Below are 18,050 nucleotides of genomic sequence, written 5' to 3' on the forward strand. Positions count from 1 at the left end.
TGCGAGCGGCAGCGTCCCGTCGCTCATTGGCTGCCGCCGCCCGGCCCCGCCCCCGCCCGGCCCCAGTGGGCGGGGCGTCCGGGAGCCCACAGCGTCAGGGTCGCCGACCGCCGGGAGGCCGCCGCGTTCCCTCCCCGCCGCGTCTCAGGTATCTCGGGGGCCGGCGCCGGGCGGGCTGGACGCGGGGCGCCGGGGCCGCAGGGGAGATCCGGGCGGGGGGCTCCGGCGTGGAGGTCGGGGCCGGAGCCCGCAGCGTGAGAGGAAGGAGGTCCCCGGAAGGACCCCGGGGCCGGCGTGTCGCCCGTCCTCCCTCTTGGCGGCCTCCCGGGCGTCAGTCTTTGCATCCGGGAAATGGGCGGCGTGACCCTCCAGGGCGCGGGGCAGCCGGGCCAGTTCTCGCACGTCGGGCCGCCCCTCGTCGGCTTAGGGAGCGTCCCGAGCCCGCCTGCGGTCAGGAGCCCGGGCGGAAGGACAGGTTCAGTGTGAGGTCACATTTTTTATGTAATGTCTCTTGCAGCTTGTGGGCGACTTCGGCGCTTGACAGAAAATAGACTTGTAGACCCTGAGGCGGAGGCCCGGCTGGGGGCCCGGCTGGCTCCACCTCGTACCCGCAGCGAGACCCGGGACAAGTGACTGGATTTCTCTGCTGGCTCTTTCTCCGCAAAATAAGGATAATAGGATCAGCTTTGAAGGTCGTTTGCGGGGGTTAGAGGGAAGAACACAACCCAAAGCGGCCAGAAAGACTGATCACATAGTAAGTGATCAATAAGTGTTCTTGTTAGACATGTAGGAGCTCAGACATCAGCTTGGACTCAAACTGAGAGCCCAGATAGCGTCAGAATTTAACGTTGCCCTAACTGTTGTAAAAAGTCTCTGCATTGTTGTAACGCTTACACTAGAACGAGCTGAAGTGAGTCCTGAAACAGAGGGAAGTGCTGTGGTCACGTTGCCGAAGCGAGCTTCCTTGTTGAGTCCCTGCTACAGCCAGTCTCAAAAAAAAAAAAGAGAAATTACTGTATTTGACTGGGTTGGAAAAGCCAAATTACAAACTCAAAGATGGGTTGGAAATCCGGCATTTGCTGAATTTTTATGTCAGGTACAAATACAATTTGTATTTGTACAATTTGTTTTACAGAGCCTGGGTTTGCATGACATCTTGGGGAAAATCTATGGCATGTTAAATTTAAGCTGTTCATGTAAGGCCTTTATCCATTGGGAAATGGAAGTTTAAACAACTCCGGTAACAGCTTCTTTAATGAGCGAATCCTGACCTCATACTACGGAGGTACAGACACTGTGAGGACACTCACTTTTTATTAGGGATTAAAGTGTTTATTATGTTTCGTATATAAAAGAGAACTTCTGGCCGGCTCCCTGTGATGTAAGTGTGATGAAAATTGGAGTTGTAGTGGCCAGAGTGTGGTGCCCATAGATGGCCCCAGGATCATTTCTGACTTTGGCAGGCTGCCCGCTCCGCAGTGGCAGCCATTGTCTATACTGGCGATCACTGCAAAGACGTGGGCATAGAAAACGTGAATAAGAGGTTAAAGTAGGGAAAAAATGGAGGTGGACGTTACCGAGTAGTGAGTAACAGAACCGTCAGAAGGAGCTGCTAGATTCTGATACAGTGAAACGGTACCTGTTCTCTGAAATGTAAGCGATTGAGTTGAGAGGTTCCCCATGTGGGTCAAGAAAGGGAATGAAAGGATCAGCAGGGCGGAGTTCAGAGTAGTATTTAAAACGTCTGCCTCACATTCTTCAGAAGTGGAGGTTGCAGTGGTGCATGTTGTTTGCTCTCCTTTCGATCAGTGTGAGCACTCTCTGTTTTATTAGGAAAGCCCAAGACCTCGATGGTAACCCCAATCAGTACTGCCCACTCCTCAAGTCTGGGCTATATTTCAAGAGATATATTGTGCTTGCCCACACACAGATGGTTCAGACAATAACCATTATTCTCTTTTGGACTTAATCTTGATGAAAAATATCCATGCAAGAATGAACTGCCTGATTCCATACTTCATTGGGCTAAAAAAAAAAAGTCTTCTGAGTTTATACTTACTTTGTTCTTCTTTCCTGCCTACAACTCCACTACCGTTAGAAGAGGCTCATTAGTGATTTTTAATGTTTTAGCTTTTGTTGTTATTGCAATTCAGAGTTAAATATTTAAAGGGTGGAATAAGTCAACTTTGAGAGCAAACACTGGATTACATCCATTTCTGTAGTTCTAGGATCTGGTAGGTACTAGCGCTTGGTGAATAAATTAGACTTCCTTGAGAAATTGCTGTAGTTAGTTATGGCAATGAAGTTGTCACTCGGAGGCTCCAGGATGATTGGTAAAAGTGGGCCCGTCTTTGCTTTTTTTTTTTAAGATTTTATTTATTCATGAGAGAAACAGAGAGGCAGAGACACAAGCAGAGGGAGAAGCAGGCTCCATGCAGGGAGCTCGGCGTGGGACTCGATCCCAGGTCTCCAGTCTCCAGGATCACACCCTGGGCGGAAGGCTGCGCTAAACCACTGAGCCACCCGGGCTGCCCTGTCTTCCCCATCTTGAGGTCTTCCATAAGTGACACTAGTAGCCCACTGTCTACCTTTTTTTCCCACTTTTATTTACTGGGTTCCTACTGTATGCTAGACATGGGACGATAACATTGAACAAGGCACATTTCCTGTCCCCCTAAAGGCTTATAGTTGAATTGGAAAAGCTAACAAATTAATAATCACAGAGTTGCTGTGAGAAACATTGGTGGTGTTGAGGGAAGCGAACCTAGTCTTTAGGGGAGTCCAAGAAAGAAGAAATTAGGCCGTAAAGCTCAGCCAGATGCTAAGAGGGCCCAGAAGCCATATTTAGGAGTATGGACTCTATATGATCAGTAAGAATGAACGATTACTCAGGTAGTAATTAAACATGCAGATTCTCATCTTTATAGGTAGTTTTTATTGCTTACATTTGTATAATGGATTTGTACAAAGATGACGTCTGTGATAATAGCATATCTACATTTCATCTTTGATTTCTATCGGGGTTTTGAAAAAAAATATCTTCCCTGGCAACCACAGGAACCTGGCCAGCAACCTTTGTGGTTCAAGAATAGTGTTTAGTCGTAATGATTCCAGTAATAGATAAATTTGTTTTTCAAGTCTTCTCTAAGAATTTGTGCTTGTTTGTAACATATCCTTGATTAAGCTCATTGTATTGTATCTATTGTATATATCAAGTTGGCAGGCTCAGGAGGGGAAATGGAATACTTTCCTGATTGGCACACTTTTTGAATGAGCTCATCCACTTTTATTCTGTGGGTGGAATCTGTATTTATTATATATTTTACCTCACTTACATCACTTACATAGATCCTAAATTCTGTGTTATTGAATTTTCTATGTATGCTTTCTCACATTTCCCATATTTTTGGGATATACCACCCCCAAAAATGCCACTTTGGAATAAGGATTATTTTGAGCTGAGGGCAATTCAGCAGCAAATGCAGAAAGAGTTGTTTTCTCTCCCTCTACTGCCTAAAAGTAGGACATAAATTTCCCTTTGTCTTCCCTCTCCTCTCTCCTATGGCAGGAGAACAACTCATCACTGAAGATAGGGTTGACACCAAGGTTGTCTAAAAACAAACTCTACTATAATAACCTTTCTTTTCTATTAGTTTTCCATCATATATTTACTTTCTCATGATTTACTACCCCTAAAAGCCCAAATCCCTTTTCCTTTGTCTTGTCACTTTTCCACAGTTTATCACCCTTTGTTAGAACAGTATATAAGCCCTAGATCTAACTGCTTTTTTGGGTCTCCATTTCTTTTTTTTTGTGTAGGCCTCTATGCACATAAAAATTAAATTATTAATAGCAAATAAAATTTGTGTACCTTTTCTCCTGTTAGTATACTTTCCTTTTCTTTCAGTTTAATTTGCAGACCCAGAGGCATAACCTAAGAGAGTAGAGAAAAAGGTTTTTTTCCTCCCTACAGTTCTTTTTTTTTTTTTTTTTTAATTTTTATTTATTTATGATAGTTACAGAGAGAGAGAGAGAGGCAGAGACACAGGCAGAGGGAGAAGCAGACTCCATGCACCGGGAGCCTGACGTGGGATTCGTTCCCGGGTCTCCAGGATCGCGCCCTGGGCCAAAGGCAGGCGCTAAACCACTGCGCCACCCAGGGATCCCCCTCCCTACAGTTCTTTATCATCTTACTCTTCATCATGTTTAATGGCTTATATGCTTTGCTTTATGCTCTTTATATATTGACTACAACATTGATTTATTTCTGTTACCTTTAGTTTTTAGGTCAGTGGTTCTCAACCCTGGCTGGATAACAGAATGGTCAGTGAGGCTTTTTATAGAACCTAGACTTTGGGGGCCTACTCCAGAACAGACCCACTGAATCACACTGTCTGGCAGTGGGCCCTGAAATCTAATATTTTTTAAAAACAGTGTCAATGAAAACCAGAGGCAAATAGAAGTGAAAATGGTACAGGCCAATCTTATTCAAGAACTATTACAAGAGGGGAAACAGTACCTCAGTATAGGATTGTACCTCATTCTGGGGGCTCAGAATTAAGATTAAGCCTCCAACTCTTGGTTTCAGCTCAGGTCATGATCCTGCAGTCATGGGATAGATTCCTGTCTCCTGCCCTGTGCTCAGTGTGGAGCCTGCTATGGATGCTCTTGCTCCCTTCTCCTGTGCCCCTCCCTACTCTCTCAAATAAATAAACAAAATCTTAAAAAAAAAAAGAAAAGAAAAAAAAAGAATTGCACTCCATTCTGCATTACAGTAAGGATGGTGTGGATTTGTAGCCAAGGAGCAGGGTAGGTGTCAACGGATGGGAAATTGCTAAGAGGAAGCATTAGGGGTAAGAAGGATTCTGGCTAAATTGACTTAGGATTCTTGCTGAATGAAGAGCAATGCAATAAGATCAAGGGTAGGATGAGGAATTTTTGAGGGTGAGGGTTTTTCAGTAAACTAGCTCAGTGAGATTCTTGATAAAGCTGAACTTAGGGGGCCAAGGACAAGCCCAAGAATGATGCTTGGTCAAAAAGAGGACGCAGAGAGCCTAGGAAGGGAATCTTTGTCAACAGCAACAACTGCTATAAAATATGACAAAGGGGATTCTGATGTGTGCACCTGTGGTTGAGAGTTGCAGCCTTATTCCCATGGAGGTTTGGGGTGTGACATTTCATTTACATATTTTCTTGATTTTCTTTTTAGTAGTAACTTGATAGTTATGCAAATTGTGCAGCTGTTCCCCCCGAAGCTTTTTCTCCTTTTCCTTTTACTGGAGTGCACCAGGACACCAAAAGGACACAAAATAAAGACCTAATGATTCTTCTTTTGAAGCAAACACACTTCAACAAATATTAAGGGCCTGTTGTGTTCCAGGCAGTGTTCTAGTTGGTGGGGATATGGGATAAATAAGGCCCGTGCTCTATTATTTGGGGATATGATGGTGAAAGCGTCAAATACAGTACACCAATAAATAAACAAGTTAATTTCAGATAGTGATAAGCACTCTGAAGAAAATAAAAGGATATAATAGTGACTTGCAGAAGGCTATATTGAGACAGGAGGTTTAAAATGAAATTGTCATTACAAGTTGTTACTGGTCATGCCCAGATTTGAGATAATAATAATATCTAGGCAGAGAAATAGCAAGTGCAAAGCCCAGAGTCAGTGACAAGCTTGGCCTATTTGAGGGACAGAAAGAAAAGCAGTAGGACTAGACTATTATAGGTGATAAGATGTGGTGGTGTGAATAGGAATCTCTTAATTTCTATTAAGGATGATTCCTAGGCTTTGACTTTGAGCAACTGACTCAGTTACCATTTTAAGTGTATATTGTTAAGGCCCCTGGGTGGCTCAGCCAGTGAAGCATCTGACTCTTGATCTCAGCTCAGGTCTTGATCTCAGGGTCTTGAGTTCAAGCCCTGCATTGGGCTCCATGCTGGGTGTGGAGCCTACATTAAAGAATAAATAAGTAAAAATAAAAGTAAATTGTTAAGATGAGGATGACCAAGTGAAACTGAGGGAAGTCTCAGGTGATAGGATGGAGCTCTAACTATGCTTCTGGATCTGGGACTTTATAGAGTTGTATCTCTCTGCCCATTTCCCCTCTCAGCCTCAAGGTAGCCAGAGTTTTTGCACGTTTGCATGTTGATCAGAGGCTCCCAGAGCAATTATTCTAAAAGAAACCTGCAGAGCTTGCATGGACTTTTCTAACCCAGCCTAGGAAGTCATGCAGTCACAGACCACCTCTTGAAGGGAACTGTATCAGAGAATTTGCAGCAATGTTTTAAAACTGTCACATTACAGGAGGCTTCATTATATCATTTATTATCTTTAAGGTTAGTAATCATTTCTCTTTAAAAACAACATTGAACGGTAGCTTATCTTTGGAATTGATTGATTTAGTACTTTTTTATATGGTCAAAATTATTGCCTTAAAATTACAAACCACTTACTTATGCTGTACAGGTGATCTCCTTCCTTACACAGATACTGAATCCTGTAACACTTAATCAAATGAAGTAAAATACTGAAAATGATGCAGTTCTTCAAACTATTAAAATTATTCAAAGTTTTGTAACCTTATCCTGAAAGGATGTATGAACAAGTTTCTAGTTGAGCTTGTCATTAGTTTTCTAGAATGAGTCCTAAATTTGTCGGATGTTAAATTAAACATTTAATGGCTAAAGCTCTAAAGACTTTTTAAAAGAATTTATTCCTTATGTATTTACTTTTGTAGTTTGGAAACAGCAATTTTTTTCTTTAAGTTATCTAGAATTCTGTAATATATAAAAAGGGAAAATAGGATTGTATTATTATTTTTATATGAGTGATTTTAATAACTTAAAATGTGGAATTCTCATCCTTGACTAGGTGTTACTCATCTTGGGAGCTTTCAGGAAAAAAACTGATGCCCAGGTCCTACTCCCAGAGATTCTGATTAGTTGATTTGGGATGGGATCCAGGTATTGGTATCTTTTATGGCTCCTCAGGTGATTCTATTATGAAGCCAGCCTCGAGACTCACTAGTCTACTGCTTCAAAGTGTGGAATTTGTGGATGCTAATCTTTGTCTCTGTAACAGGAGAAAAAAATGGAAGGCCTGCCTGATGCTGCTGCTTTTGCAACTAGGCTTAAAAACACTCTCATCCAATATCATAGCATCGAAGATGATAAGTGGCGAGTTGCCAAGAAAGTGGTAAATTATTTAAATTACCTGTATTTGGCATTTATCTTCTATCTAATGAGTTGGTGGATGACTTTCAACATGATAAGGGAAAATTTGGACCATACTTTGGATGTGCAGGGTAGATAATTAAGCTAATAAAGTTGGTGGTTTCACATCTCAACCAAGGCAAACACATAATAATCCTGCACTGCTTTCATTACTTCTTTAGATATTATACGTGAGAATAGGCTCTTGGCGATAGTAGCTTCTAAAGTCAACATATAAAATATATCATGTATGGGTAGTTTGAGATAGTTTCAGCTATGTCAGCAAGCCTAAGAGGGTAGCCAGTTAGCATTCTTTTCTACAGGTATGACCTGTCCAAACCATCACATGGCTAGGTATTGACAGAGCCAAACCTAGAGCTCAGGACTCTTCCAGTTCAGTACTACAGCTACTCTGATATTCAAAATTTCTTGGGAAATGATCAGAAAGAATTGGTAGGGACCAACTCAAGGTATGGTCACTGCCATAATAGATGTGAATGGTTTGATTTTTAAAAAGATAGGAGCAAGTTCAAAATGAAATATGTAGCATTCCTATTATCTTAGTCTAAATGTGTCCATAATGCTAAATAAGATTGGAGTGAGGCAAATAATAATGGTCGGTGAGCTAGAGCCAACCCAGGATCTTAACAATGTTTGCACCTCATTAAGCTACTGGATAATCTATTTTGGGGGGGTCTGTACTTTAAATAAAATGTGAAGAACTTTAGGATACAGAAGAAATTCAAATATGGATCATTTGATGGTATAAGTGACTTCTAGGTAACTCTTTGAATATTTACTTAAATTTTATTTTATTTTATTTTAAATTTTTAAAAATTTTTAAAGATTTTTATTCATCAGAGAGACAGAGAGACAGAGAGGCAGAGACACAGGCAGAGGGAGAAAGCAGCAGGCTCCATGCAGGGAGCCCGGTGTGGGACTCCATCCCAGGACTCCAGGATCACGCCCTGGGCCAAAGGCAGGCACTAAACCGCTGAGCCACCCAGGGATCCCTACATTTTATTTTAATGCAAGGATAGACTGACGCCCTAGACTTTGAAACTGTTGGTTTTATATACAGAGTTCTACCTAGGTGTTGATTTATGCCCATATACTGTTTTTATTTTTCTAGAAAGATGTAACAATTTGGAGAAAACCTTCAGAAGAATTTAATGGATACCTGTAAGTAAATTCTTGTAGTTTTATGTAGCTCTTAGGACATTGCCAAACTTTTTATATATATATATTTAGTGATAATATACATATATTATCACTAAATCATCATTGCCAGTAAAATATTGCTTTTAGGAACTTAAACTTTTTGAGAAGAATAGCACCTTATAAATTCAAAGTCTTTATCAACGTCCATATTCCTTGTGGACTGAGTTAGTGATAAAGGAAATCATAAATAAGGATATCAAATGGCCGATAAAATCTTAATTTCTCAGCATGGTATGTAACACCTTTCTAATAGTCTTCTGTATTTACTCAGTGCTGTAGCATACTTTATTCTAAGAATTTATCTTAAATCATAGGAAAGATAATAGTTAAGTACTTCTCTCTTCCATCACAGCATTACTTATAATATTAAAAATTACAAAAAAATTGAATAATCAAAAGAGAATGGTTAAATTTTGAAACATGATATTTTACAGTCTTTAAAAACTACATTTTCAAATATTACTTTAAAACACCAGAAAATGCTCAAGATGTAATATAAAGTGAGTAAAGCAGAATTCTAAACTGCATGTAGCAGAATTGTGAGTTGACTTTATATATTTTTTTGTATTAAAATGTTTTTATTTAATACCAAATATACACCTCTAGATGGCAGTTCTGTAGGTGATTTCTATTTCCATTTTTTGGTATTTGCATATAGTTGAACATGAATTATGCTTTTAATCAGAAAAAAAAATTGGTTTTTAATGCCAGTGGAGACAATTGCCTTGTGTAATTGGGAGTGGAATATTCATATCCTTGGGTTGGGAATCAGCCCTTTTAAGAATGAAACTGTTGGTCCCACGTACTATATTTTCTAGTGTAATACAAAGACAGCATTTCCAGAACAAGATTTCTGACAAGCACTGTAAGCAAGTGTGAAGTTAATCCCTTACATCGCTGATTCCCAGTGGGGGTTGAAAACCATAAAAAGTGCCAAGGCAGGGATCCCTGGGTGGCGCAGTGGTTTGGCGCCTGCCTTTGGCCCAGGGCGCGATCCTGGATATCTGGGATCGAATCCCACGTCGGGCTCCCGGTGCATGGAGCCTGCTTCTCCCTCTGCCTCTCTCTCTCTCTCTCTCTATCTCTCTCTCTCTCTGTGTGACTATCCTAAATAAATAAAAATTAAAAAAAAAAAAAAAAAAAAGTGCCAAGGCAGCATTACACTTGGTGCTTGAGAGGACTTCACAGAAGAGCTAGTGTATGAGCTGAGCTTTAAAGAAAGAATGAGTTAATTCTTAGGGAATGAAGGACTGATTCATATTCCAGGCAGAGGGGATTGCATCTACTACATAAACACAGATGGGAAACCCTCTGAGGAGTTTGTTGATGGAAGTACAAGTGATGTCTGTATAGCTAGAGCATAAAGTGTGAGGGTAGGGAGAACATATGTCTGAAGGAATTATTTTTTTTAAGATTTTTTATTTATTTACTCATGAGACACAGAGAGAGAGTCAGAGACACAGGCAGAGGGAGAAGCAGGCCCCCTTAGGGAGCCCAATGTGGGACTCGATCCCAGGACCCTGGAATCATGACCTGAGTCCAAGGCAGGTGCTCAACCACTGAGCCCGCTGGGTGCCCCTGTCTGAGGGATTTTTTAATTCTAAAGTAAGGAATTCAGTGTTGTGCTCACCCTTGCTCAACCTTTACCTCCACTTCCCAGGTTCTCAGAGACTTTGAACTTAATCCCATAGCACTGTGAAAATGGAGGTGAGCATGGAGAGTTTAGAGGTTTTACTCTGGGAGCTGATGGCTAGCTTCTTAAAGTTTCCTTAAGATCATAAAACTTTATGTCAATGTTATATTCCTGAGAAGAGATCTTTGGTGTTTTTCAGAAACTTTAAGAGGTATGTAGTCCAAAGAGCTAGAAACGGTTAGTGTTGAGTTGGACACACTAAGGATGTAGCATGGGACTTGAGGAGGGCACGTGAACATGAAAGAGCTCTAATGATGGTGCTGGTGGTGCTGGTGATGATAACTAATTTATTGAGGGCCAAATATTGTTCTAAGCACTTTACATTTAGTATGTCTTTTTGATAAAACATGGTGACTTCCGTTCTGACTACTGAAATGGAATTAAGAGAAAAAGAAGAAGCCAAGTTGAATCCCAGATGTCTAATTTGGGTGACTGGATTAATTTGTATTGCCCCCACTCCCACCCCTACCCCAAATTAGAGAACACAGAAGGGAAGGGCAGATTTAGGATGGGGGATATAATGTTAGTTTGAGCTGGAAATATTTACAAAATGATGCAACAGCTTCAGATGCTTTTAAAAAAAACTTTTAAAAAGCCCCACCCCTAATGTTACTGCTGGAGTTAAAGCAATCTCTCTTTTCTTCTTTTTTCTCTCCTCCCCAGAGCTAGCTACTGTAAGTGTGCATTATCCCTGTAGTATGCCTTGGCCATATATGTGTGTACTGTGTTTCTATTAGTAATTTGCTATGGTTTTTTCCCATATAGTGTTTTTTCAAGGTTTAGCCATGTTTTCCATGCAGATCTGTTCTTTTACATTCATGTGAAAATGCTCTGATATGTTTGCCTGTGTTTGCCCATTTTTGGGTCGTTGACAGTTCCTCCTTATGAAGTGTAATGCTACCGTGAACGTCTCTGGTATGTGTGATTTCTCTGGGTGTGTACCTGGGTCTTAAGGACACGCGAGACTGTGGGATTCATTGCTCTGCAGTGGAGTGAGCAGTCTGAAGAGTTCTTCCCTTCCACTCAGTTTCACTCTGCCACACTCAGAGGCGTGAGATGCTATCTTGTTAGTATTTACTTGATTATGAGTGAGGTTGAGCATCTTTTCTAAATTTACTGACATTTCAGATCTTAACATATCTTTTGCCCTTATTTTCTTTGGATTGTCTTTTCTCATTGATTTACAGGAATTAATTATATATTCTCTATAATGATGTCTGTTTATATGTTGCACATGCCTTCTTCCAGTCTGTGGCTGGTTTTTAAAGAAATTACTTATTTTGTCGTTCGTGGTATGCAAGTTTTTAATTTTAACTGTCTAGTGTTACTTGTTTTTGTGTGTCTTACATATTCAAGAAATCCCAAAGTCACAAAGATGTATTTTTCTCAAAGGTGTAAAATTTATGTAGTGGTTTTTAGTCCATCTGGAATTAATCATTGTGAATGGTATCAAGTAGTGATTCAGTGTTTAGTTTCCCTATTAGCATAAGTACGGAATCAAAGGGCCACCCAAGGAATAGTATACCCTTTCCCCACCGACAGGTACTGCACCTTCGAAATACGTCGAGGTCTGGATATTATTCCTGAGTCCATCCTCGGTGTGCTATTCCTGGGTGACCTATTTTTCTGTCCCTGTAAAAAAAAGTTTTTGAAAGAGTAAAAATATATGTATATTAATAACCCGTTGGAGCATAACTGAGAAAAGAATAGCATCCAGAGTAAATAAAGCACTAGTGCTGTATGGACGGTTTGGGGCTATACTATAACGTGGGGGTGCTTCACTATATTCATGGTAACATGATGTAGCCTTCAGGTCACTAATCGGTTTTGAGGGCAAAGAGTGCATTCCATAAAATAATTGATGTAACTTACCAGAAAAACTGCTGGGATTTACTCCATTTAAAACATCTTTATTAACTTTTACTTTTTTTAAGTTAGCTCTATGAGGGCATATGCTGAAATTCTTCATCCGAATAGCATCTGACCTTACTATCTTTCTCTCCAGGTTCAAAGCCCAGGGTGTTATAGATGACATTGTCAATAGTGTCATAGACCATATACGCCCAGGTCCCTATCGCTTGGATTGGGACAGCTTAATGACTTCAATGGATATTCTGGAACACTTTGAAGAGGTATTTATTTAGAAACATCACTTCAGGTTGTGTGAGTACACGCGCGCGCGCATGAGAGAGAGCAGGTGAGCGTGAGCATGTACCCACTTATATTCGCCGTATTCTTTGCTTTGAGAGTGAGTAGTCATGGCAAAGACCTCACAGGGGATACGATACTAGCTGCCTTTTAAAAACCTTGAGCTTCCTCATACTAACTAATGAGTTTAGTCAGAACTGAGTTTGTTTTCCACAGTAGCTCTCCCCTTGCTGCTTGAGAAAATTGTCAGCATCTTTAATTGTAAAGTTATGTTGAGGTTCCGAAATCTAAAATTCTGAAAACAGCACCATTGTATTCAGGTTTCTAAGTAATCGGATGTAGGTTTTTCCATTAATATTAAGCCAAAAGTCAAAGATCAGAGATAACGATGCCACCTTAGGCATTAGAGAATGATGTAACTGAGGCATGTTGTCTTCTTTCTCTATTTATATTAATTCATTCTTCCCATGTTTGAATTTCTTTATTGAAACATTGGGTGTTTTAGTCTAAGTATTTGTGCATTTTATCTTAAACGCCTACAGTCTACGCCACCTGCTCCCATGCTGAATGTCCTATAGGATATAAGGTCACTGTACTGAGGTAGAGATTTAGAGGCTGGGTGGCTTACCTCTTTGTACCTTGATTATATGTACCTTATTCACGTCCGTATGTAGCAGTGACATTTAGAATAGAGGTCTAAACCTATCAGAATCACTGTCAGAATTATTAGTAATAATACATTTATAGGAGTAGTCGCTTTTTACTAAGGGTTAATTTTAGGGGAATATACTCTTTGCCCTTAAATCTGAGTCCATGTTTCCTAAGCAGCAACACCTGTTACCTGTTGTCTGTCTTTCAGAATTGCTGTGTGATGCGCTACACTACGGCTGGTCAGCTTTGGAATATAATTTCCCCTCGAGAGTTTGTGGATTTCTCCTACACCGTGGACTACGAAGACGGGCTTTTGTCCTGTGGTAATGATCTCACGACCTTATACTTTTTTCATCTGTTTTTTTTTTTTTTTAATTTTTATTTATTTATGATAGTCACACAGAGAGAGAGAGAGAGAGGCAGAGACACAGGCAGAGGGAGAAGCAGGCTCCATGCACTGGGAGCCCGACGTGGGATTCGATCCCTGGTCTCCAGGATCGCGCCCTGGGCCAAAGGCAAGCGCTAAACCGCTGTGCCACCCAGAGATCCCCTCATCTGTTTTAAATAGTTGAGTGTTCTAGGCAGGACGTTTCTGTGTGAGAGACACTTCAGCCTCCACACTTACCTAATAATCACTAAGCTTTGCAAGCGCTACAGCGTAGGGATTAAAATCACACTATCAAGAAGGGTTTTGAAATCTTTCCGGTAAGCTTTGATTCTCAGTTACCTGGTATCCCCAGGTCACAGCTAGCGAGTAGGGCTCACGTGGCTGCCTCTGAGGCAGGGATGGAGTAAGGAGCTTCTGTCCTTCTCAGAAGACTGCCTCGTAGTCACACACAGAAAAACAGGCTTGGTGCGTGTTAGAATATCTTCCCTTCCTTGAGCTGTGTAGTATCTTTCTTTTAAAAGCTGACATTTCCTGCATTTAGAAGTCTCCTGCTTTCTAAGAGCCACCTGTAGGCGTGTTGTCTTCGAGTACAGTCTGTGCTCAGCTGGCAGCCGTCGGTAAACCCGCGCAGGCACGCGCCTCAGGCGGCCGTGCTGGTGCCCCAGGGAGTAGCGCTGGTGCCGGTTTCAGTGTTGGCACCTTGAGTCTCGGATGCTCCCGCCAAGATGCCTAGTTCACAAGTAGTTACTGAAGTGACATTTGTCACCTACTCTGATGGGATCCGAACCGTCCCCCATTCCTACCCGCCAGGCCCCCATCAGAATTCCACCTGGGAATTCTTTCCTGGTCTCTCTTGGGGCTCACTTCTCATCTACATGGTAAGAAGGGAAATATTTGAACAGGAAATCTGGTAAGGGTCTTTGAATGAGAGTTTTAGACTAATCTCAGTCACTGCTATTCATGGTGTTATTTTAAAATTCCCTTACAGGGCTAAGTGTTGACTGGAGTGAACAGAGACCAGAGTTTATTCGTGGGTTTAACCATCCCTGTGGCTGGTTCTGCGTTCCACGTAAAGACAATCCACAGCAGAGTCTCTTGACGGGCTATATTCAGACGGATCTGCGTGGGATGATCCCGCAGTCTGCGGTCGATACAGCCATGGCAAGCACTTTAATCAGCTTCTATGTGGATTTACGAAAAGCCCTACAGAAGGCCTAAGATGTCTAAACTCGTAGGACAGCCGTTCCCCCAAATCAACTTTTTCCCTCAGTGGCGTGGCCTGTGAAAATCATCCTTTTCTCTCTTCTGTGTAGCTGTAGAAACATGAGATGATTTGTCAGTTTATCTTATTCCTTAGTTATCTAAGAGAAGGCATCTCCGTTTCCTTAGACAGTTGTTTGCGCACTGTTTGGTACAGCGGCGCATCTTCTTTGACCGAAACTCTTACGAAACTGAACATTGCCTCGATGTGAATATGAAAGCACAAGCTTCATACTGGTAAAGTCATCTGTTTTAGAGCTTTACGAACCTTTAAAAGTTTTAACTATCTTAGGAAATTAAATATCAGTGCTTTACTTTTGGTACGCTCTATGAGTTGGCCAATATCTAAAGAGAAGAGTTCTTTATATTTTATAAAAGGTGAACTTGTCAGTTGACTTGTACTACTTCAAATATTGAAAAAATCAGAAATAGAAGAATAGAGATAGTATAGATATAATTCAGACAGTTGTTTTGATACCTAGATAACATTATTTTCTGGATATCTTTTAAAAATGTATTTGTATCTTTCTGTCCATTTATTTTGGAAGTCTTCCAAAGTGTTTATGCACGGATGAGACCAAGAACTGCCAAGTATGTGCTGGAGCCACCAACCCGATGGCTTGTGTAAAGGGCGTGGTGATGTCCTACATTCACCAACAGCAAATCGTCCAGAAATCAAATTCAATGAGTGTTTTCATATTTCAGTTTTTTCTTTTTTTAAGACAAGCCCTCGAGAAATAGCTTTTAATTCTGAGAAGTATCCAATATTCTGTAGGAAAATAATCAGATTTTTAGTCTTTCTCATTTCATCCATGTTCACATTTCAAAGTATCGCTCCCCTCAAAGTGTTACTGACTGCATCATACACGTTCACGAGTGTGAACGTGACTCAGTCTGGAACTTTTTTTTTTTTTATTTTTATTTATTTATGATAGTCACACAGAGAGAGAGAGAGAGAGAGAGAGAGGCAGAGACATAGGCAGAGGGAGAAGCAGGCTCCATGCAGCAGGAGCCCGACATGGGATTCGATCCTGGGTCTCCAGGATCGCGCCCTGGGCCAAAGGCAGGCGCTAAACCGCTGCGCCACCCAGGGATCCCAGTCTGGAAGTTTAGTACATGCGTTCATACATTTGTCCACTTGCCTAGATGAGTCATTTTATAAAACTGGCTTGGACTGTAATAGACCCCGTGACTCCATGGCTGGCTTAAATGAACATTCCCAAATGATCTGAACATTCCAAGTGATTCTGTTGCTTTTGAATAGCCACCTGGTTGACTTCCAAAACGAGACCTTGAGACAACTCGCTGTATCCTTGCGGGTGTATTTATGCTTGTATTCAGGCCTATATCTTGAAATCTGTCTCCTGTTCAGTGGGAGTTACGTGGTACTTACTGTTTCTAAATGTTTTGTTTCTTTTTTTTAAATTAATCTGAGGTTTCTTCTGTTCCAGCATACTGTCTAGGATGGTGAAATGCTAGCAGACGTCCAATTATGGGGCCCAGACTGGGTGAGGGATTTGTGACAAGATGGCCTGAGCTGGGTACCCCTAACATGAATAAACTGTCTAATGTGCTGTTTGTGTTTCTCAGCTTATACCAATCACCTCCAATTAGTGATTACATAATCCACTGTTGCACTGGGTCCCTTGCACATAAAAGGAAAAATTTTTGTTGCAATATTGAGTCCTAGGATAGACTGAAAAATAGTATTTGAATTACCTGAAATTTCTATGCAGCTTCTAGATGGCACTTGAGATTTGCTGGGCTCTAGATGCTACTTTTTTCTTTTCTTTTTTAAACAGCTTTATAGAGGTATAATTTATATGCTGCACGACTTACTGGTTCTAAGAATACAGTCCAGTTACATCTCGCATGCACTTAGAGTTGTGCGGTCATCACCACAATCCAGCTTTAGAATATTTCTAGCAACCAAACGACCCCTTTGCCTGTCTGCAGACTCAGATCTAACCAAAGTTGAGCGCAGTTGCCCTTATACAGAAGATGAAAAAGATTAGCGTAGGCTTTATCTGGTTTTGTTAGAGGAGAGGTGTGTTTGATCCTAAGCTCAGGCACCTTATGGTAATGTATTAAATGTTATCTCAAACACTGTAATTATACAAAAATTTAATGATCTGGGTTGGGATTAATGATAACATGTAATTGAGTCTGCTGTTTCTGTAGCAGTGCTGGATAATAGAAAAATAACATGAGCCATAAATGTAATTTAAAATTTTCTATCTGCCACATTAAAAAGATAAAAAGCAGCTGGTGTTAATGTTAATGATACAGGTTTTAACTCAGTAATCCCAAATATTACCATTTAATCTTGTAATCAGTGTAAAAACTGATTAAGATGGCTTATACTCTCCTTCTATACTAATTTGTTGAAATCTAGTGTGTATTTTACTGGGTTGAATGAGCCACATTCTAAGTGTGCATTGTCCACATTAGGCCAGCAGCGTGCGGTGGCCAGCACAGATCTGTTTGGTTTCATTCGTCTTTTTATAGTATGAAGTGATGAGTTTCACAGAATTACTCTCTTAATTGCAAAATGTTTTCTGGTCCCTGGAGCCTCCTGCTTGCCAAATAGAGACTTCTGAACATCAGAAATCCATTCATTGTTGTTAATAATGTAAAAATTGTAGCCAAAAAAGCTTTTCCTTTAAAAATAAGGTGGACCGGCCATGAATGAAACAAACAAAAAAACTATAATCTGCCGTGTTAGATGTATCTTCTCTAGTTTCTAGCTAGTTTGCATTAGAAATCTATTTATGCAGGAAATACTGGCACAGGACTGTTTTCAGTACGTGTCCCCTATTTTTGTAAGGACATTAATTTCATATAAAAATTAGTAGTTTAACACAAGTGATGCTCTGAAGTTCCCGTGTGTATTGATAACCCGACAGACCCTCCAGTTGAGCACAGGACGCGGCAGAAGTGATGGCGGGGACCGGGAGGCCGCGAGCTGCTGGAGCGCTGAAGAGACACGGCAAATCCCAGCCGTGCCTCCGGGGCACTCTCCCTGAGGCTGGGTACGCTGGCCGGTGTCTGCAGGTCAGACCATGTCCCAATAAAAATACTCTTGTTCCCGCTCCTGCCCTGCACTAACTGAAGGGCATGTTGTCAACGCTCGGGTGGAAGGACGTTCTCACCTGACGGTCGCGGGTGGAGGTGGGCGGGCCCTGCCGGGTAAGCCCTTTGCGGGTGTCGGGCGGGTACGAGGGCCTCCTCGCTGTGCTTGCGCTTCCGCGGCCACCCTGGGGACAGGTGAGCGGCCCGGAGAAGCCGGGGCTGGACCCGCTTTCCGTCGCAACGTGGGTCGGAGGACCCCTTGTGGGGTCGGCCGCCCTTGCCTTTGGTCCTAGGAGGAGGAGGAGGTGGGATCGGAGCAGACAAGGAGCGGAGCACATTGGTCACGTTGTCATTTCCAAAGATTTTGCGCGTGCAGCGGGGTAAAAGGTCGCGTCCCGC

General features: G+C 41.6%; 1 protein-coding gene across 5 annotated transcripts; it reads left to right on the plus strand.

The window, feature by feature from the left end:
- Nucleotides 1–15: 15 nt before the first annotated feature.
- On the plus strand, nt 16–16,843 carry STARD4 (StAR related lipid transfer domain containing 4). Of its 5 annotated transcripts, XM_025437465.3 has the most exons (8): nt 16–148; nt 518–754; nt 7,088–7,201; nt 8,351–8,400; nt 12,138–12,264; nt 13,140–13,254; nt 14,308–14,480; nt 16,031–16,843. In XM_025437465.3, the coding sequence occupies exons 3-8, from the start codon at nt 7,097–7,099 to the stop codon at nt 16,040–16,042; spliced, it is 582 nt and encodes a 193-aa protein (XP_025293250.1). In that variant the 5' UTR covers nt 16–148; nt 518–754; nt 7,088–7,096; the 3' UTR covers nt 16,043–16,843. The 5 variants fall into 5 exon arrangements, with proteins under 5 accessions (XP_025293250.1, XP_025293248.1, XP_025293251.1 ...); XM_025437463.3 differs by having other exon boundaries at nt 17–148; nt 14,308–16,843; XM_025437466.3 differs by lacking the exon at nt 7,088–7,201 and having other exon boundaries at nt 17–148; nt 14,308–16,843.
- The last annotated feature ends 1,207 nt before the right edge of the window (nt 16,844–18,050 follow it).

The sequence above is a fragment of the Canis lupus genome, chromosome 3 (assembly GCF_003254725.2).
Source record: "Canis lupus dingo isolate Sandy chromosome 3, ASM325472v2, whole genome shotgun sequence".
Taxonomy (NCBI): domain Eukaryota; kingdom Metazoa; phylum Chordata; class Mammalia; order Carnivora; family Canidae; genus Canis; species Canis lupus.

Excerpts from the sequence above, each read along its gene's own strand:
- STARD4 (XM_025437463.3), top strand. The coding sequence starts at position 7,097 with ATGGAAGGCCTGCCTGATGCTGCTGCTTTTGCAACTAGGCTTAAAAAC. Across the intron at positions 7,202-8,350 it reads GGCGAGTTGCCAAGAAAGTG|AAAGATGTAACAATTTGGAG; the intron begins GTAAATTATTTA and ends TTATTTTTCTAG. Across the intron at positions 12,265-13,139 it reads TTCTGGAACACTTTGAAGAG|AATTGCTGTGTGATGCGCTA; the intron begins GTATTTATTTAG and ends TCTGTCTTTCAG.